This window comes from Thunnus maccoyii, chromosome 19 (genome assembly GCF_910596095.1).
Source record: "Thunnus maccoyii chromosome 19, fThuMac1.1, whole genome shotgun sequence".
Taxonomy (NCBI): Eukaryota; Metazoa; Chordata; class Actinopteri; order Scombriformes; family Scombridae; genus Thunnus; species Thunnus maccoyii.
The window spans coordinates 22,242,116-22,260,429 of NC_056551.1; the positions used below are offsets into that span (position 1 = coordinate 22,242,116).

General features: G+C 39.2%; 2 protein-coding genes across 4 annotated transcripts; one reads left to right on the top strand and one right to left on the bottom strand.

Annotated features, from left to right (window-relative positions):
* Positions 1–473: 473 nt before the first annotated feature.
* On the bottom strand, positions 474–9,859 carry btf3 (basic transcription factor 3). 3 transcript variants are annotated; one of them, XM_042395336.1, is made up of 6 exons: positions 9,772–9,859; positions 3,992–4,060; positions 3,265–3,378; positions 2,971–3,172; positions 2,756–2,812; positions 474–1,000 (listed from the first exon to the last, which is right to left on the bottom strand). In XM_042395336.1, exons 2-6 carry the CDS (start codon positions 4,058–4,060, stop codon positions 954–956), a joined length of 489 nt encoding a protein of 162 aa, XP_042251270.1. In that variant the 5' UTR covers positions 9,772–9,859; the 3' UTR covers positions 474–953. The 3 variants fall into 3 exon arrangements, with proteins under 3 accessions (XP_042251270.1, XP_042251268.1, XP_042251269.1); XM_042395334.1 differs by lacking the exon at positions 9,772–9,859 and adding an exon at positions 7,530–7,633; XM_042395335.1 differs by lacking the exon at positions 9,772–9,859 and adding an exon at positions 7,466–7,553.
* A 3,193-nt stretch (positions 9,860–13,052) lies between these two features.
* Positions 13,053–17,965, top strand: foxd1 (forkhead box D1). Its single transcript, XM_042395510.1, has 2 exons — positions 13,053–13,112; positions 16,222–17,965. Exon 2 carries the CDS (start codon positions 16,529–16,531, stop codon positions 17,579–17,581), a length of 1,053 nt encoding a protein of 350 aa, XP_042251444.1. The 5' UTR covers positions 13,053–13,112; positions 16,222–16,528; the 3' UTR covers positions 17,582–17,965.
* The last annotated feature ends 349 nt before the right edge of the window (positions 17,966–18,314 follow it).

The window sequence follows — 18,314 nt, forward strand, 5'->3', positions numbered from 1 at the left end:
CTTATGCAAACCAAAGCAACAACAATCACATTCCTGGCTCTGACCTGTTTGTCTTGATTGACAAAGACTTTGTGATGGAATTTGGTATCTTGAAATGAAACAATTGGCAGAGAAAAAGAACATTTTAAAATGAATACTGCTGGAATTGAATAAAAATGGCTCGAAATTATGAAAATAAGCAGGAATGAAATAACATTTCATTTTGTATTACGTATGATTATGTCATGTCTGTTTATTTAAAGTGGATCACTGTCTCTACTCCATCATACTGTACCTGCAAATACTTATAGGAGCTATCGTTTTCCTTAAATGAAGTCTTACGGTTTTCAGTGAAGTGCTCCTTTAACTAAGTAAGCCAAGTAATGAGGTCTGAGATCAACCTGCACACCTAAGCATGCTGATCAAACTACAGTAGCGCATTAATAGTGAAAACTGTCCTTGAGGGGAGAAAAAAAAAACAGAAATTCTACCTGTTTATTGACAGTAGCAAAGGTTTATTCCAGATATGGTTTCAGTGAGGCCACAAAGAATTAAGGTTCAGTAACGTGGAGGAAACATTGGGAGCCTTTAACACCACATTTTACACACAATCTCTCACTGTAACTGGACATACAGACCACAGAGCACAACAAGCATTTACAGAGTCTGGTGACAAAGAAGAGGTGGAATGAGTACTAAAATACCTTACACAAAAATACTGCTACCCCAGTTTTTAATACTTCAGAGTACTATTCTAGAAAAAAATACTCAAAATTATTCACTTGAGAGTATGCAAGTACTTTGTCTAGGTGTTGCACATGTTACAGAACGCTCACAGCCAGAGGTTGACGGATTTTCCATGTTCTCAGGTACTTTAACAATTAACTTCCCACCTCTTGAAATAGACAGAAAAACATCTTGTGCCCCACATGGTCCTGTCAAGTTTTGTCACTCCAGAGAGTCCACTTTCCCCTCTAGTTAGCCTCATCCTTGGATGCTTCATCAAAATTCTCCACCAGATCTGAAACAACAAAAGGATTCAGCGGTGAATTGACTTGAGTTGAAGAGAAAGGCATCTGCACAAATGACTCACAGAGGTGCCAGAGCACAATTCAGGAAAAGTGTGTTTATCTGAAATGTGATACTCGGTGTAACGCAATCCCAATTCTTTGCTCATCTCTCCCGCTCGTATATAGGCTGCAACGTGCTTGACACATGAGGCCCTCGCAACTACTGAAAGCAGCTGTAAAAATTATGGCGCGGAGCATCAAAAAGTTGCCTTCAATTACTCCATGAAATGTGAGAAATCTGCCTTTCCAAGTTGGGTCGAAGGTTAAAATGGAAACAATTGGAAAGGTCTGAGTAAACATGTTCCTTCAGTGGGAGAACAAAAAGGAAACTTAACTCCAATAACAACACGATGGCAATGGCTGTTAACCCCGTGCCATCAAGCTTCGACTGCTCCTATTGCTGAATACATGTGTAATCGTTTGTTACATTAGTGAGAAGTCGGGCTACGGGGAGAGAAGTCCTGGGAAAAGCTGAGCTTATTGTAATAGCAACCTCATGTGTTTGGCCCATTTTCTTCACAAAGAAAAGCAAACTGAATCTCAAGATCTTATAAACAATGAACATGAGATTCAAACACAAAACCCTGCATTGCACCATCATCTAAAGTCATTGCTGAATCCCCTTTGTATGACCCCCTTTCACGAGCCAAAAGAAAAGCAACCCTGCCATGGTTATTCAACTGAGAGAAAGAAAGAAAGAAAGAAAAAAAAAAAAAAAACTCCCCCGATAATGGACGAGTGTGAAGGAGAATTTCCAAATAAGACTGCGAGATGGCCAAATGAGACCAGCTTATATATGAGAAATGGTGAAGCGATATTTTATTTTGAATGGTGGAACAGACTATTGCGCACTGACAGTTAGTTGTATGCAGGGCTCAGCGATATCACCTGAAATCAATATCATGATTGTTACGTTTACCTCAGTAATGATTAAATCAAATAATATCTTATTATTCTCCATCCTCACACTGAAGTTCTAATGACTTAGTCATATTCATTTACCATATCCAGTAGTTAGGAACACTTTTCTGTATTTTTTTTGCTAAAACACTGAATTCAAAGTAAAATATGACTGTTTAACAGATCTTGTGATTGTCAAAAATGAGTATTATAAGTTATATTTTATAACTTATGTCATCTAATTAGTCAGATCTTTTACAGAGACATTATTTTGACAAATGCAAAGACATTTATTTTCTGACAAACTGTAGCTTATGCTGAACATTCTCTGTCACATTATGTTACAGTATGCTGCTATTGTCCAGCATACCCGCCTGTCTGTCTGTCTGTCTGTCTGTCTGTCTGTCTGTCTGTCTGTCTTGAGCTCAGCTTCACCATGTGTCTGCCGCACACTCGCCCCTGAACGCTACTCTGCTATTATCCAAATTTATTTCTGTTTGGCTTCGTTTTGTCCTGTATCGTGTTGAATGAAGCCGTACCAGCATGTTCCCATCTGCACCCGGCCCCCCCACGCCGCACTGCTCCCACACTTGAGTCATGCTGTCTTCCCTGACACGTAAGGTTAATTACATTGCTTTGAACTGCAGGTGCAGGACATTCTGCATGAAGGAATGACTTCATCGAACATATCGATATCACTAAAATGAGGTCGGTTAGAGAGACATAATGTCGGTTTCTGTTACTTTTCAGTCAATTGGCTAGCACTAGTTGTATATAATGCAAAATAAAGACATCTGAGCACTCACCTGGAACATCATCGTCTTCTTCTTCTACTGTTGCAATCGGTGCTTTTCCATCTACAGCTGTAAGAACAGAAAAGAACTGTGAGAAGCTTGAATAGCACGTTTAAACGATTGAGTTACCGGAAACGCTGGAGGTAAAGTCTGAGCCTATAGTGGGATACGTGCTACATTATAGCCTCGGCAGACATGAGTTCATGTATCAGTATCTGCGCACTGACCCTGTTTGGGCAAAGCTTCGGCGAGTCTCCTGAGGCTCGTCAGGCTGTCGGCTCCCAGCTGGTTCAGGATGCCCGGCAGCATCTCGGTCAGCTGCTTGGTCTCGGCGTGGCCGGTGATGGTGAAGGTGTTGGCGGCGAGGGAGGCCTGCACTTTGGGGTTGTTGAAGTGGATGACTGTTCCTTGATTTGTAAACATGTTGACCTGCAACAGACCGGATTTGTATGCTGTTAACAACAAAACAACACTCGTTACCGAAACAGATTCACCTCGAATCACAGAAGTTTTATTCCTACCTCCTCGATACCGGAAATATTGTTGACACCGAGTTTCTTTAAGGAGAACTGGAGCTTCTTGTCATCTGCGGTTGCTGTTCTGTGCACAACCTTCTTCTTTCTGCGAGCGCTACCCTGCACGACAATCATACAAATATGTTTCTGTGTAAACCTCCAAGTCATAATGAAGCTTGATTTATTCATGCATTATGTTGTGTATTCAACATAACTTGTATGCTGGATATGAGACATTTGGCCCAAAAACTGATGACTGTTTATAATCTGTTTATTTTAGTTTGTTCTCTGGCTTACAGCACACTGCTGTCTAAAATTACTGCTGTTGTGTTACAAAAATATGAAACTGCGGGTTGTCATAGAAACTAGCCATAGAAACTTCTTCAGAGCTTAAGCTGTACATAACTATGTTGCCCCTGAGCTCAATGTCTTACTTATATCACCAGTTTTTAAATATTTTTTAAAATTTTACTAAAGATGTTCTAATAGTTCTGCACATCATCTACATTCTCAAGCAAACGTCAATTATTTCTTACAGTATTTCTTTTTTCAATCTTTCTCTAAGTTTCTTTTCTTCAAAGTAGTATCTACTTTCACTTCCTTTGTCAGGCTGGTTGATGTGTACCCATGTGTGACAGTCTGACAGCTGAGTCCTGAACTCTAATCATGTCTTACAGCATTAAGAAATAGTAAAAAAGATGCTTTTAATTGAGTGATTTATTTTGTTCATTACCTTTCCGCCGATGCGGACTTGTGCCTGTAGTTTAGCTAGTTTTTCTTGATTCATAATTGCTTCTTTCATCTGAAAAAAAAACAGAGGACATTACATAACATTAGTGTCACCAGCACAGATGTTGTTTACACTGACAGCCTCCGGGATTAACATGAAAATTTCAGGTATTTTGCAGTTAAGTTATGTGATATTGCAACATGTTAATTCCACCAGTACGTGACAATGTATATGGATTGAAATGGTTAAAACCAACAGAGAGCACAACATGTTAGGGGTAAATCAACAGCATTAATTGTGATTTCTGAAAATCTTCAAAACCATCAAAAAAATGATGATAATAATTCAAAGCTCAGAATCCTTGACAGTGTTAAATTAAATTAGAAACTATTACAGTATATTATGTATCAGTGTTGTATTATGTGAGTGACATAATCCTCCAGAGTCCTTTCATGCTGATTTGACTTGATAAATAAGTCAATGTAATAAAACTCTGACGATATTGGGTGGCTGGACAGCCATTTCCAACTAACTTACAAGCACTTGCCTCACTGGAGGCTACTGCATTGAGTGAATAACACACATGTGGTTTGGTTTGTTCACGTGCCAATTGGATGCTCTGATCTGATTGAGCAAACACAATCTACGTTGTTGGGGAAATCAAAGCCAGAAGACAAACAGTAAGCACACATCATAATTAAATGGCTGTGTATCTGATCCCAGCCTTCAGACAACATGAATGAGGGGAACACAAACACATTTAGCGTTGATGAAATGTGACATGCTGCCAATTGTGCTACTTCAAGGAAAGATGAGTCCTATACAACAGATCCTGTGGTTTTTATTCTTCATTGTGCTGCCCTGCTGGCAAAATCACAAACTTAGCAATCATTCTGGTGTTGTAATTAAAGGTAGAGTCAGTCATTCTGGAGACAGATTGATGATATTTGAACACAACACCCAAACACCCCTCCCTTCCTGTTCCTTTTAAAGCTCTGACTCTCCAATTCATGGACGTGCGATGCCAAGTTAACGACCAAAAGAGAAATATGGTGGAATCCAGAGTGATGTGTCAGCTGTAGAGTCACTTCTGCTCCTCTCACACCTTATCAGGAACAGAAAAGAATTTGGTCTCATGTGAGCACAGCAGTCCGTCCACACTCTCCGCCTCTCTGCAGCCTCCCCACTTCTCACTCAACCTGCCTTCAGCATTTCTGTCAACCGAAGCAGCCGTCTGTCAGCTGCAGCTCATGTATAGCTGAGAGGACAGCGGCCGGACAAACTAGCTTCACCAGGCTGACTGACAGCAGAAATCTACTGAACCACAATAGTTTGCATGTCAGCTCCACGGGAAGAATTTATTGATTATTGTATTTATTGATTCAGTTAATAAGTTCGCTCAAAGATATTTGCGTGATTTTAACAGCTGCCTGCTCAGATTACGCTTCACTAAACGCGACATAAATAGACTCAGAGCATGAAAAAAAAACACAGAGGGTCTCTGTGAGACTGTCTCGGATTCAGTGTGGATTGATAAAATGGAAGCTCATCATAGAATGTAAATTGGACACAGCCTCTCTCTCTAGTCCGCCAGCCCTCCCTCACCATTCAACGGGTGCTGGAGACAGGAAACTATCATGTCCTCACACAGACAGCTGCTCTGGTGAGCTTGGTCCGAGCCACTGTGTTAACATTCCCATTTACAGAACCAGCGCACACACGGAGCAGACAGCTAGAGAACCGTGAGGAGATATTTACTGAATTTGACAAAATATGTATTGGATTAGAATCACTGACTCTACCTTTAAGAAATCTGAGTAGGTTTTACACCATGTATTCTGGTTTTACTAGCAGAAATCCAGCCATGTAGAGCATGATCATATTACTACAGTGCATATAGGCTACACATACTGTATTACCATAAGAGCCATGTTAATGGCACTATGATATATATATCTCTGTACCTTTTTAACACACTTTTTACCAGTCTAGTATTAGATAATAAATTAATGTAGAAAATGGAAGAAAATTCTATTTAGTTATCCGCACACATTGCTTGATCAATTATGATCAGCCTTTGATTGTGTGAGGATCACCACACGCCTGACCAGTTCTATAATACTGCCAATTCTCAAACACTTACATACAGACTATATTTTCAGAGTACCTGTTACTTAAAAAAGTACCAATGCAGCAAAGAAAAAGTACTCTATTACCATTAAAATTCCTGCATGAAAAATCCTACTTAAATAAAAGTACAGAAGTATTAGCAGCAAAATGTAAATAAAGTACTGTAGTAAAAGTTGTGGTTTGGTCTCTCTGACTGATATAATATATGACATCATTAGATTATTAATACTGAAGCATCAGTGTGTAAGCAGCATGTTACTGTTGTAGCTGCTGGAGGTGGAGCTAGTTTGAACTACTTTATATACAGTTATCTAGTTTAGTCCAGTCCTCCAAATGTAATGGAGTGGGAGTATAAAGTAGAATCGAATAGAAATTCTTAAGTACAGTTAGGGCTGAGCAATATGGACAAAGTCAACTATCACCATATTTTTGACCAAATATCTTGATATTGATATTATGACAATATTGTAGAGATGACTACTGGTGCTTTCACAAAATATTTACACAATGAGATTTTTGGTAAATAATCAACAGTAATTTAGATATAGTGACTAATTGGGTAAAGGCCAATGACAGAACAGCTAGAAATTACATCACTTTACTGTAATGCAGCCTTTAAAACCAGGAAAAGACAATATCACAATATTATGATGTCCAAAACCTAAGATGATATATTGTCTCTTATCACGATATTGATATAGTATTGATATATTGCCCAGCCCTAAGTAGAGTACTTTCCACAACTGGTGTGCAATTTAGCTTTTATCTCTGAAGTGTACCCGGGAAGATGGAAACAACGCATCCTAATGATAAAGGTGTAAACAAATGAGAATATAAACATCCTACTTCAACAACATATACAAGCAGGGGGCAGCAGCCGTGGTGGTCGGCGCTAAAGACTGTAATCATAGCGGTAAGCAGAAATTAAAAAGCCAGTAAGGAGCTGTCAGAGTACCAGTAACAGGCGCTCCGTTAGCCATCGACAGCTAACCCAATGGTTTCCCTAAACTGGTGTCTGTACTGAACACAACAAGCGAAGACACACAAGTAAGTTAACACAAGGCTGTGGTAAATTGGACCAAGCAAAATAACACAAAAGCACCGCAGGCAGCGTCAGGTCGGTTTAAGCTAACGTTAGCTGACTAATGCAGCCAAACATTGAGTCGAAACAAGGTGTGGTTTAGCTTTAGTGCAATAACTTGCAGGCTAACTTTAGCTAGCCTGTGTGCTAACTGGGAGACAGTGGAGTGGCCGGCCTGTCACCCACAGCCGCACATGACCGTCAGCAACGTTAGCTTCAAACCGCGGCAGATTTCAGCCATCTAGTGAGAAAAGGCTTTCCTTTACCTCTTGCCGTCAGATCGGGGGGGAAACAGTGCAGGGAAGAATGTATTTAAAGCTCCTCACTGACCTGTAGACTAACGGCAGACACATGCGGGGAGCAAGATGGAAGCAAGAGAGGAGGGAGGAAGTGACGCACAGCAGAAGAAAAAAAACTGCAGTGGAGCATGAGTGCCCCGAGTTTAGCTTTGCAGGCAACGCTTTGACCACTTGTAACAATCTCAATCAAGCGAATGTAAAGGTTAAAGGACAGGTACACAATTTTTCAAGTCTATCTTAAAACAAGTCAGGTGCTAAAATTAACAATGAAATAGGTTTTTCTTGCCATTCCTCTTGTTGGCCATGAGAAGATCCCTTCATGATACACTTTCAGTGATGGGGGCCAAAATCCACAGGCTTCCTTTTGCTCAAAAATGTATTTAAAAGTTTATCTGAAGCTAATATGAAGCTTCAGCCGTAGTCAAATCAAGTAGATATCTTTCAACGTTACAGTCTTTTTAGTGCCAAAGTCCCTCTTTTTGTTACTATTCTCCCACCGTAGCTCAACAGGGAAATGAGGAGACACAAAGAAGAAGAAGAAGAAGAAGAGCTTTTATTGCCACATGCACAGCAACACAGTGGGTGGTAACATTGAAGGCAGTGAAATTTGTCTTTTTCAAGCTTACATTCCAATCAGAGTATATAATAAAATATTTAGAATTATAAAAAAAAGGGGAGCGAGAGAAGAGAAAGATAAGATTAGATGAATTAAAATATATACAAATATACATTATACTGCACATTGGTGCACAAGTGCAATATTGCACATAAGTGGTAAATAGATTAATAGTGTAATGCACATAAGTGATGAGTAATAAATACTGCTGAAAAGAGGGAATCTGATGCTAAAAAGACTAAATGTGGCAGATATCCACTTGATATGACTAACTCAGACTGCTGAAGCTTCATAAAAGCTTCAGATAAACTTTTAAACTGTACACAAAATGACTGTGTGGACACAATGTGGACTTTGGCCCCCATCCCTTACACTGAAAGTGCATTTGAAGGAGATCTTTTAACAGCCAGTGTGAACAGGAGGAAGGATTACAGTGAGGAAAAGCTCTTTCAGTGTTCATTTAGGCACCTGACTGCTGTTTTAAGACAGACTTGAAGAATTGTGAACCTATGCTTTAAGATTTGGGTTGGGACAGTTGGGGTCTTGGCTGACTCATGTTGAGAGAATAAACAATGTCTGGAATTTGTGTGCATATTATTAACCTTCCTAAAATGTAAGAAAGCCTATTATAGGCCACAACTTGATTTGGTGCTCTGTTGTCTCCTGGCATGAACTGTTTCATGATGAAATCAAAATAAGTCTTTATCTTCATTTAACATCATAAATGCAATAATAAGAATATTATAGCCATATGCATCCTGATTTGATGGCAAAACATGCTGAACAATGTGATTAGGCCATGATTTACCAAGCAATAGTGGAATTTTGAGGTACTTGAACTTTACATGAGTATTTCCATTTTATGCCACTTTGTACTTCTACTCTACCATAATCCTGGGGGAAATATTGTCTATTTTTATTCTACTATTTTTATATAAATAAATAATATATGACACGCTTATAAAATACAAAACATTGAAGTTAAAGATTAAACTAGTAGTTCCCAAGCTTTTTGTCTTTGTCTGTAATCTGTGTGTGGAGTTTTGGCTCCTTGTCATGTTACAGATGTTTGAGTTATTAGTTCCACTAAATAAATAATTGTTTGAGGCCCAAAGAGGAAAATTGTCCAATATTTCACAAGTGAAATCTGAAAGTCTGAAAAAAGAATCAAAATATGTGTGGTAGAGCAGTTTTTTCTTCTTTCCTATATCCAGCTCATACTTCTTTACTTTTACTTTAGTAGGATCTTAAATGCAAGAACTTACCTTGTAATTGAGTAAGTTTATGTTGTGATAATGCTAGTTTTACTTCAGTAAGGGATCTGAGTACTTCTTCTGTATGACTCATCATAAACCTGAGGCTGTTTCAGTACCTCTTCAGCAACCTCCATGTCTGAGGGTTTGGGGATTTAAAGTTGCTGGATGTTAGGGACAGAGTGAACTCAGCAGCCACTCATCTTTCCGTTCTCCATTGCTCTGTATAGCGTCTTCCGGTTAGGCTAACCCATTGTTGCTAACTTTGGAGCTAACCCCCTTCACTCTTCCAGCGGTTGGGGAAACAACAGACGTTACTTTTCTTGGTCTTGAAAAGCTGCAGCATTTATTAACTGTTACACTGTAGCCTGTACTGTACATTTACTATCAGACTGACAACTTACTGTTCGCCTTTTCCTCTGCTCCGCTAGCTTTCACCGTCACTTCTCTGTCGATCGGTCTTTCCCACTCGCGACGCACAAATATTACGTACTGCGCTATTCCTTAACGGAGATACGCTGCCAATAGTTTCCCAGGCAACGACACAGAGGTTGACTCACGTATAGGCACAGAGGCTCCCAAACGCTATTGATTTCCGAGTGACTGAATATTTGGCGTTATTTTTGGCATTTAAAAAGATTTTTTAGGCCTAGCAGGAGTTCTCGTTTTTGTAAGTATGGGAGAAACACCGATTCAGTAAATGTTCAGTATAATCATTGAACGTTAAATACAGTTAGACCTAACAGTCTCCATTAGGTTGGGCGTGTTCAAAGTTGTGAAAACAACGGAGGTGTTTTGAATACACAGGAAATAACGGACTAATCCTGTTTCTCCTTATGAAAGTAACACGGAGATTATTCGACCAATGAGAATTTGGTCAGATGAGAGCATATCGACCAACTAATCAACCAGTCAACCAAGAGACTACAGCCCTTAATTTTTCACAGAAGATGTGGCCAAGGGGTCCCCTGGTCATGTGCCAGGTGGGCCTACTCGGTAATCCATTCATATAGCAAAACAGAAGAAGAAGCTACTAGCATGATAAATCTAACATTTTTGATATCACAGCCTTTTGAGATGTGTTTATGATGGAAATTCATACTACATTAACAAAGCACAGGTCAAACCTATGAGTCTATCCTTGTGAAAGAGGAAGGATTTATTATTTGAGAATGGCTGCTTGAAAAGCTCAACTCAGGCCACCGAGGTCACCCGTTATCTTAGATTATTTGCAGCCATGAGACTTCCAAATGGGAGGGGTCCTTAAAGGAGAAAAAGTGCTAATAGGAGGACACCTCCAGGCAGGATGTTCAGATAGCCTGTGAGGAGACAGAAAAAAACAACTTCTGTAATACCCATTTGGACCAACAGTTTGACACCTTCACCTGTTGATATAGAAATAAGGCTGACCATTCAGAGGACCTTGGGGTTATAGGTTGTAAGAGTGTCTCCAAGTTTTATGAAGAGTCTTTTTATTCTATTCTGAAGATGATGTTACAGGTTGACATAAAAACTTTCACATGTTGTCTTTCGTCTTTGCCCTCATAGACTGTGGAAAAAACTTCACCCTTTGATAAATGCCTAAGTGGGTCAAGATTTTGTTTCACTCTCCTCAAGTCTATAGGCATGCCTCAAAGGGAAGCGCAATTCAAAATCAAACCCTGAGATTTCTGTCCATCACCTTGTTTGTTTGTGTTGTTTGGTAAAAAGAAATAAAATAGACAAGCCAGACTTCACTGCTGATGGAAGAAGAAGAGGCTCCGACGACTGCAGCTGATAGTTCTTCAGATGGATCTTCAGCTTTGTTACAGAGACACACAGGTTGAGTGGCCACAAGACTCTGAGCTGTTAAGCACATGTGGCGAGAACACAGGGAAGTTTATTATAGACTCATACCCTGATGAGGATAAATGTCGCACATTACACTACATAGTACAGTACAGTGTTTTTGCGTGATAATGACACACCAAATTACTAGAAACAATTGTTTTCATGATGAGCACAGTTACATTCATGTGATTACCTCTTACTGTAGCACCTTTAAAAGAAAACATGTTTGAATTGGATGGATGAATTTAATTATAAAGGACTTGTACTTTGCTCTGAGTAGACCTTGTTTAAGCCACTTACAATATTTTGTCATGGCAGAAAGAGGAGGTCATTCGTAGGTCAAAACTTTTTATTCAATTTTGAATTTACCAGGAGTATTTGTCACAATGCCTGTTATTCTAGATCAGAGTCATTATGAAGTGCAAAAACACAGTGTGTGTGTGTGTGTATGTGTGTGTGTGTGTGTGTTAGTGTTTTACATCATCAGATCGTCTGTTTGTCCTTTGGATGATGACTTATAACCACTTTCACCTCGAACAGGTGGGGACTTGATGAAAAAGGTAAGACTTCTGCCCTTTACTCAAAACACAACCTGTCTTGTGACTGCATTGCATTCTGGTCTATTGAGGCTACCACTGATGGAGAAAGAGGTGTGTCTCTGAGGATTTCCTTTTGTATAATGATGAACATTATAATATAAACACTATAGGAAGAATACTTGATTCTGATGGACTTTTACTGAAACCTGCCAGTGATGCTGATGACTGAAACTTTGTCTCCTACAAATATTTTGACAGGATGTCACAACATCAGGATCACGCAATGTAAAATCTTACATACAGCTGTTAAATGATTTAAAACGATACACATACAGTATATTATTCTGCAGGGGCAGAATTATTTGAACATGCAATCTTGATTATATTCTATTCTAAACATATTGTGTAAAAACCATTAAGCTGCAAAATAAATAATGAATAGATTACTATAATAATGCCTTTACAAGCCCTATCAGTTATAATTATAACTAATACGGTGAGATCAGTTTTCCCCTTTTTTGTCTGGTATTTAGTTTAAATATTTTCTTTATTTGAAGGAAATATTTGGAGCACTTAATACAGTTTAGTTATCATGAAACAAGGTTACATTTTTGTTTCAATGTGTTGGACAGAGCAACACATGTCCTGAGGAAACCCTCCTCCTTAAGGAACAGACAATGAAACCAAATGACAAATCAATTATGAATATATCAGTAAATAAACATAACATGAAAATAAACACTTTCTTGTGGGTGTAAGTAGACAATAATAAATCTTTAGGAGCAGGCTTACAATTATACTGTAATAAACGGATGTACTAATAAAGACAGGACAACACTAATATTTGATCATAAATACCATGTAAAATAATTATTGATGACAGCAATTATCAGCTTCATGTATTAGTTAATCCCTCTGTCATGCACCCCCATGATAATCACATGCCTTCTCTCCCCTGGACTGATCATAAACCTGAGGCTGTTTCAGGGCCCTTCGCTGCAGTTTTGGCAACTTTTAGGTACTTTTTCTTTAAGAAATGTGTTGGACTTTGGCGCGGGAAGATTTCCTCCACATATTATGAAAGTAGAGCGAGAGATTGCGTGGATTGGCAATGGCTTATTAGAACACTAATAACAAGAAAACGCGCTGAGATTGTTCCTTAAATATCCCACCGGAGTGGATAAAATGAGGAGTGAAATGCACACTTCCAGCAGCTTTCACAGCTCTCACACGTTGATCTGCTCAAATTACCGCTTATTATTTTTATTTTATACTTTATTACTTTTCTGTCACAACTACAGTCATCAACTCGACAATTAATCACCTGTCAATTCACTGATATCAGAGTTAGGTTTAGTAAACATTTACATTAACAGGTAAGTTTAATAAAGCTAGTCAGTAATGGTTTTCCCAAGTTTTGGAGATATTCCATCAAAAGAAGTACAGGCAATCAAACGGTGTGGCGTTAATATCCTTCAAAAGTGTATTATATATGTTGCTATACTGTATTTTCCCACGGAGATTTAGACCTACTGCAGTAGAGAAATATTTCAACTTGTGTTTATTTGTTTATTTATATGTTTATTCCTCATTTATATCGGTTTGAATTTGATGTTCCCAACTTCTAGTGCGCTGCACGCACAGTACCTCTGTGGGCACCTTGTGTCGCCTTTTGTGCATGTGATAGGCTACACATGAATCACATGCCCGTCAGACCCCCCTCTCAGACGGCCCGATTTGGTGACACTCGGGGGTTTTGTCAGGGAAGGAGGCAGACAGGCAGGGATTGCGTTTAAACAGCTAAGTGCTTTCTTGGTACCCCGTGGCACGGAAACACCCTCGGATCGCAGAGGGCGAATTTAGAAACACTTTAGAGGTGGTTTACCACACATGCGAGCGAGAGCTGGTCTTGTAAGTGCACATCCAGACCACTCCTCATTCATTTAATGCAGATATATTTTTTTTTCTGATAGGGATAATGCATTCATACAAGTTTCAATTACACTTCATTAATCTCATATCTTTTTTTTTGGCTTCCCAGAGTTGTGACTGAAATACACTTTTGGGCAGATTCTATGAATTAACAACAATTCAACAAATAAACATTTTGGGTTACTGTGTCGACAGAGTTTATAACAAACAAAACTGACTATTTGAATTGACAAATCTTTTGGTGTTTGTGCATTCACCACATCGACAGTCCAGGCAGTCAGACTTGCCTGTTATTATATAATACACACCTCTTTCATGGAGCACGTGCTTTTTAAAAAGAGGTTTTCAGTTGAGACTGAAATTGTTTTTGACAGCTAAATGCATGAAGTATCATGTCCCATTAAATACAAAATACAAACGATGCTTCGAACTGGTTATCTAGTTATTGATTATTAATATGATATTATATTATATTATATATATATATATATATATATTGTCCCCAAGGTCAAATTTGTCTCTGTAGCCATGCACGTAAAATAGGGTAGAGAACATGATGTAGACTTGAACGTCACGAAACATAAAAATACATAAAACATATATTACACAATAATTAAAGACAAATGCTTAAAAAACAATAACAACAAAAGTCTAAGTTGTTGCAACAAGTTTTCTCTTTGGCTACGTTTACACTGATAACTTTATTCTAATCAAAAACGAGGGAATTAATGCATGTGAAGAGAGAGTGAAGAGTGTTTGTATTTAACTTTTCTCTCTAAATTAAGTTTTTTCATCAGACTATATTTTACCCACAAATTAAAAAGCGAAATATGATGAATATAAAGTGTATTGTGATGATCCTGCAGACTCGTCTGCCATTTCAAACAGTGAAGTGATAAATCTAATTATAATCACAGAATCGGTGTAAACAGAAATGACAGAAAATGTTTGTATTTTTAACTCAGAGTTTTCTTATTATTTTACAATATAATATATAAAAAATGATTATTCTCTATGTGAACTAGCAGGCTAAAGTTTGGAGCTTTGTACCAGGGTGATAAGTCAGATACAAGATAAAGGCTACTCGATACTGAACTCTTTACTAAAAGTTGGTTATTTTAAGGAAATTTAGTTGTTAATTCCCGGTTGTGTTGTGACACCTTCAGCTGTAACAGCTTTTATCTTTAATGGGCCAGAAAGTGTTTTTTTGTTAATTGTGAGACAAGTTCACCGCTAGATGGCGCTCGTCAGATGAGAACCTCCAAAAAAGTTACTGGAGGGCCACAGAGCACCTGAATCAGTGTGAAATAAAGTCATATAGATTTTTATTGTATTTCTAAATATGTTTTCAGCCCAACTGCATTCATGAAAATTGACTGATAACTTCTATTTTTATGGCAGAAAAGGTGAAAAGTAAAATGTCCATAAGTTTGTTTATTTTTAATAATTTGATTAAACTCGGCAGATGTTATATATTTGTAATATATTTTCAATATATTTAGTAAACTTGCTTGCTTTTTTGATTGTTCTTTGCAAACATGTAGGAGCAGGTCTGCTGTTAAATCCTGAAATATTTTCAGATGAATCTCACAAACAGTCACATTTGATGGCAAATCTAATCCGAAACTAATAACACACGAATATAACATGTTATGTGCGAACTTCACGTTTTATTTAGGGTGCATTTTAATCCACAATCCAGACAGTTCTGCAGTAGATATATTATATATTATCATAGTTTTTAACAGGCCCAAACACACTGACACAAACTGAAAATTAACACTTTCTTAACACTTTTCTTTTATGTGATTTGTTTAAAAATTTCTAATTTTAAAATTTTTGGTTTATTAAACACAAAGAGACGTAATAATTCTGTCATCCGGACTGGATAAAATAAAATAATATTAAAAAATATATATACACACACACACCCCACACACACAGCACCGTGCTCCAGACGCGCGGCAGAGGCCTTATATCTGGGGCTTGCATGCTCTGCGTGACCCGTGACTGATTCGAGTTAACAGCTGACTCTTTTCCATTACAAATGGCTCGCGGATAATCTAGATAACTACCAGATCACGCAAACTGAGCTGCCTGAATATGGTGCGCACTTCATAAGGTATTCATATTGTCTTTTTTAGTCAATTTATACCACAACTTTTTTTTTTTAAATCACAATGATTGTTTCTGCAAATTAAAAATCTAAATGTGTATTTACTTCCTTAATATATAAAACTAATAACTAAGCCTAAACAAATCAAAATATCTTCTTCGATGTTAGGATTGACCATACCAGTGATTAGACTTTCTTAAAGCTCTTTTTTAACTTCCAAAAACCTATTTTTGCGCAAAATACTGGGGCGGAATAAAAGCTTCAGATTAGTCATATGGGGACTATAGGCCACCATGAATGACCACTAAGAAGTATGTTGGCCACACCAAACTTTTTTTAAAAAACCACTCACAGTTAATTTTCAAAGACCTTTTTGTTATTTATTTTTTTCTCTCTCTTTTCATTTGCTCGGTGACGTTTCCTCACCATGTGATCAGGGCGGTGGTATAAATAACAAGCGAAGATCCGCCCCCTCTGTGATTCAGATTTGGCCCTTTTGCAGGTTTACCGGCACATTTCTCAGCCTGGCATCGACTGGACCGTTCGTTAGTCGGCAATATAAAAAAAACCCCTGAAAACATATGGAAATAGCGAGTAAAAAGGGGGACATCTCTCACCGGCGCCGACACGTGCTCCTCTCCTCTCCCCCTCCTCATATGAGTTTTTGAAGAGGGAGGGCAGGGCAGCTTGCGCGTCTCATCGTCTTCCTCATCTGGCGTCGGAGGGCACAGCCGTGTGTGAGCCATGACTCTGAGCTCAGAGATGTCGGATGCCTCCATCCTTTCGGAAGAGACCGACATAGACGTGGTCGGCGAGGGGGAGGATGGGGACAACCAGACGCGCTCCTACGTGGACGAGGTGGCGCAGATGCACGACGGCATCCTCCTGGCCGGCTCTCCTCCTCCGTGCCTGGACAGCTCCACCTCCACAAGGGATACCTACAAGCCGGCGGGCAAGAACACCCTGGTGAAGCCCCCTTATTCCTACATCGCCTTAATCACCATGGCCATCCTGCAGAGCCCCAAAAAGAGGCTCACTCTCAGCGAGATCTGCGACTTCATCAGCAACCGCTTCCCGTACTACAGGGAGAAGTTCCCGGCCTGGCAGAACTCCATCAGACACAACTTATCCCTCAATGACTGCTTCGTCAAGATACCGAGGGAGCCCGGGAACCCCGGCAAGGGCAACTACTGGACCTTGGACCCGGAATCGGCTGATATGTTTGACAACGGGAGCTTTCTGAGGCGGAGGAAACGCTTCAAGCGGCAGCAGGCGCAGGACTTGCTGCGGGAACACAACACTTTTATCCCCGCGGCTGCTGCGTACGGGTACGGACCGTACGGCTGCGGAGGATACGGCATCCAGCTCCAGTCCTACCACACACACTCTGCGCTTTTTGCTTTCCAGCAGCAGCAGCAGCAGCAGCAGCACTCCAGGCATTCACATTCACACACGGGAACCATTATCCCTGCACCGTCTTTGATGCCCACCACCACGGACTTAGCCAGGAGTAGGTTTTATCCCCAGCTCAGCTCCAGTCTGGGTTCAGCCAGCGTGCAGGCTGCGGTCCCGGTGCAGAAGTCCAGCTCTCCGGCGCAGCGGTCTCCCTTCTCCATAGAGAGTATCATCGGAGGGTCGCTGAGCCCCTCCAGGACTTCTCCGGTCGTTGTCCCGATCTTACCGTCCTCTCTGGGGCCTCCGGCGGCCAGCCAGCCGCAGACCGTCCATCCCGGAGCAGTTTTACACCCGGTTGAAAACTTTCCAAACAGAGTTGTCAGCGGCACTAGTGGCTGTTAAATGTCTTATCTACAAACTTTCCAAGAAACTAAAAAAAAAGAAACAGCAACAAAAACAAATAACGCCCCTCTTTGAAGGTAGGATTATTTTTGTATGTTTATTTGATAGCACGCAGCTGAATGATGGACATAAAAAAACAAACACTATTTGTGCCTATATTCATGCTGTTTAAAAAAAAGATATATTTATGTTCATTTTTTCGGTGTGAATCAGGCTTTTGACCACGAACTTTCCTTGTATTTCCCATGAAGTGATTCGTTTCAGTCACAGTTTAGGGCGTCTCAGGATAACTTATGGACAGGTTATAAAAATGATCACATGTTTAAAATAGGCTAATAATGTATTTGTGTCAAACACATGTTTTTTTTTTTTTATTATTAGTTTTGGCAAATCAAAAACATTTTTTTAAAGGTTTTGATTTGAACTTTGTATTAAAAAACACAGAGAGAAAAGTCAAACATTTATAATATGCAGTGTGTGTTTATTTCAGTAATAAAACATTGTACATTTTTTGGCAAGTATTGTGTAATTGAAGTGTGATATTTTTACACAGTTTGTTTTTCAACAAGAATAAATTTCGTTTTGCAAAAAAAAATATAATTTGTTTGTTTGGAAATAAATTTAATAAATAAAACTTAAGCCTGCTGGGCTCAGTGCTACTCCAGAGTTGAACTTAGGCTGAATAATGTTGCCAAAACCTTAAGTTGAAGTGTTTATGATTTTATTAGGTTGT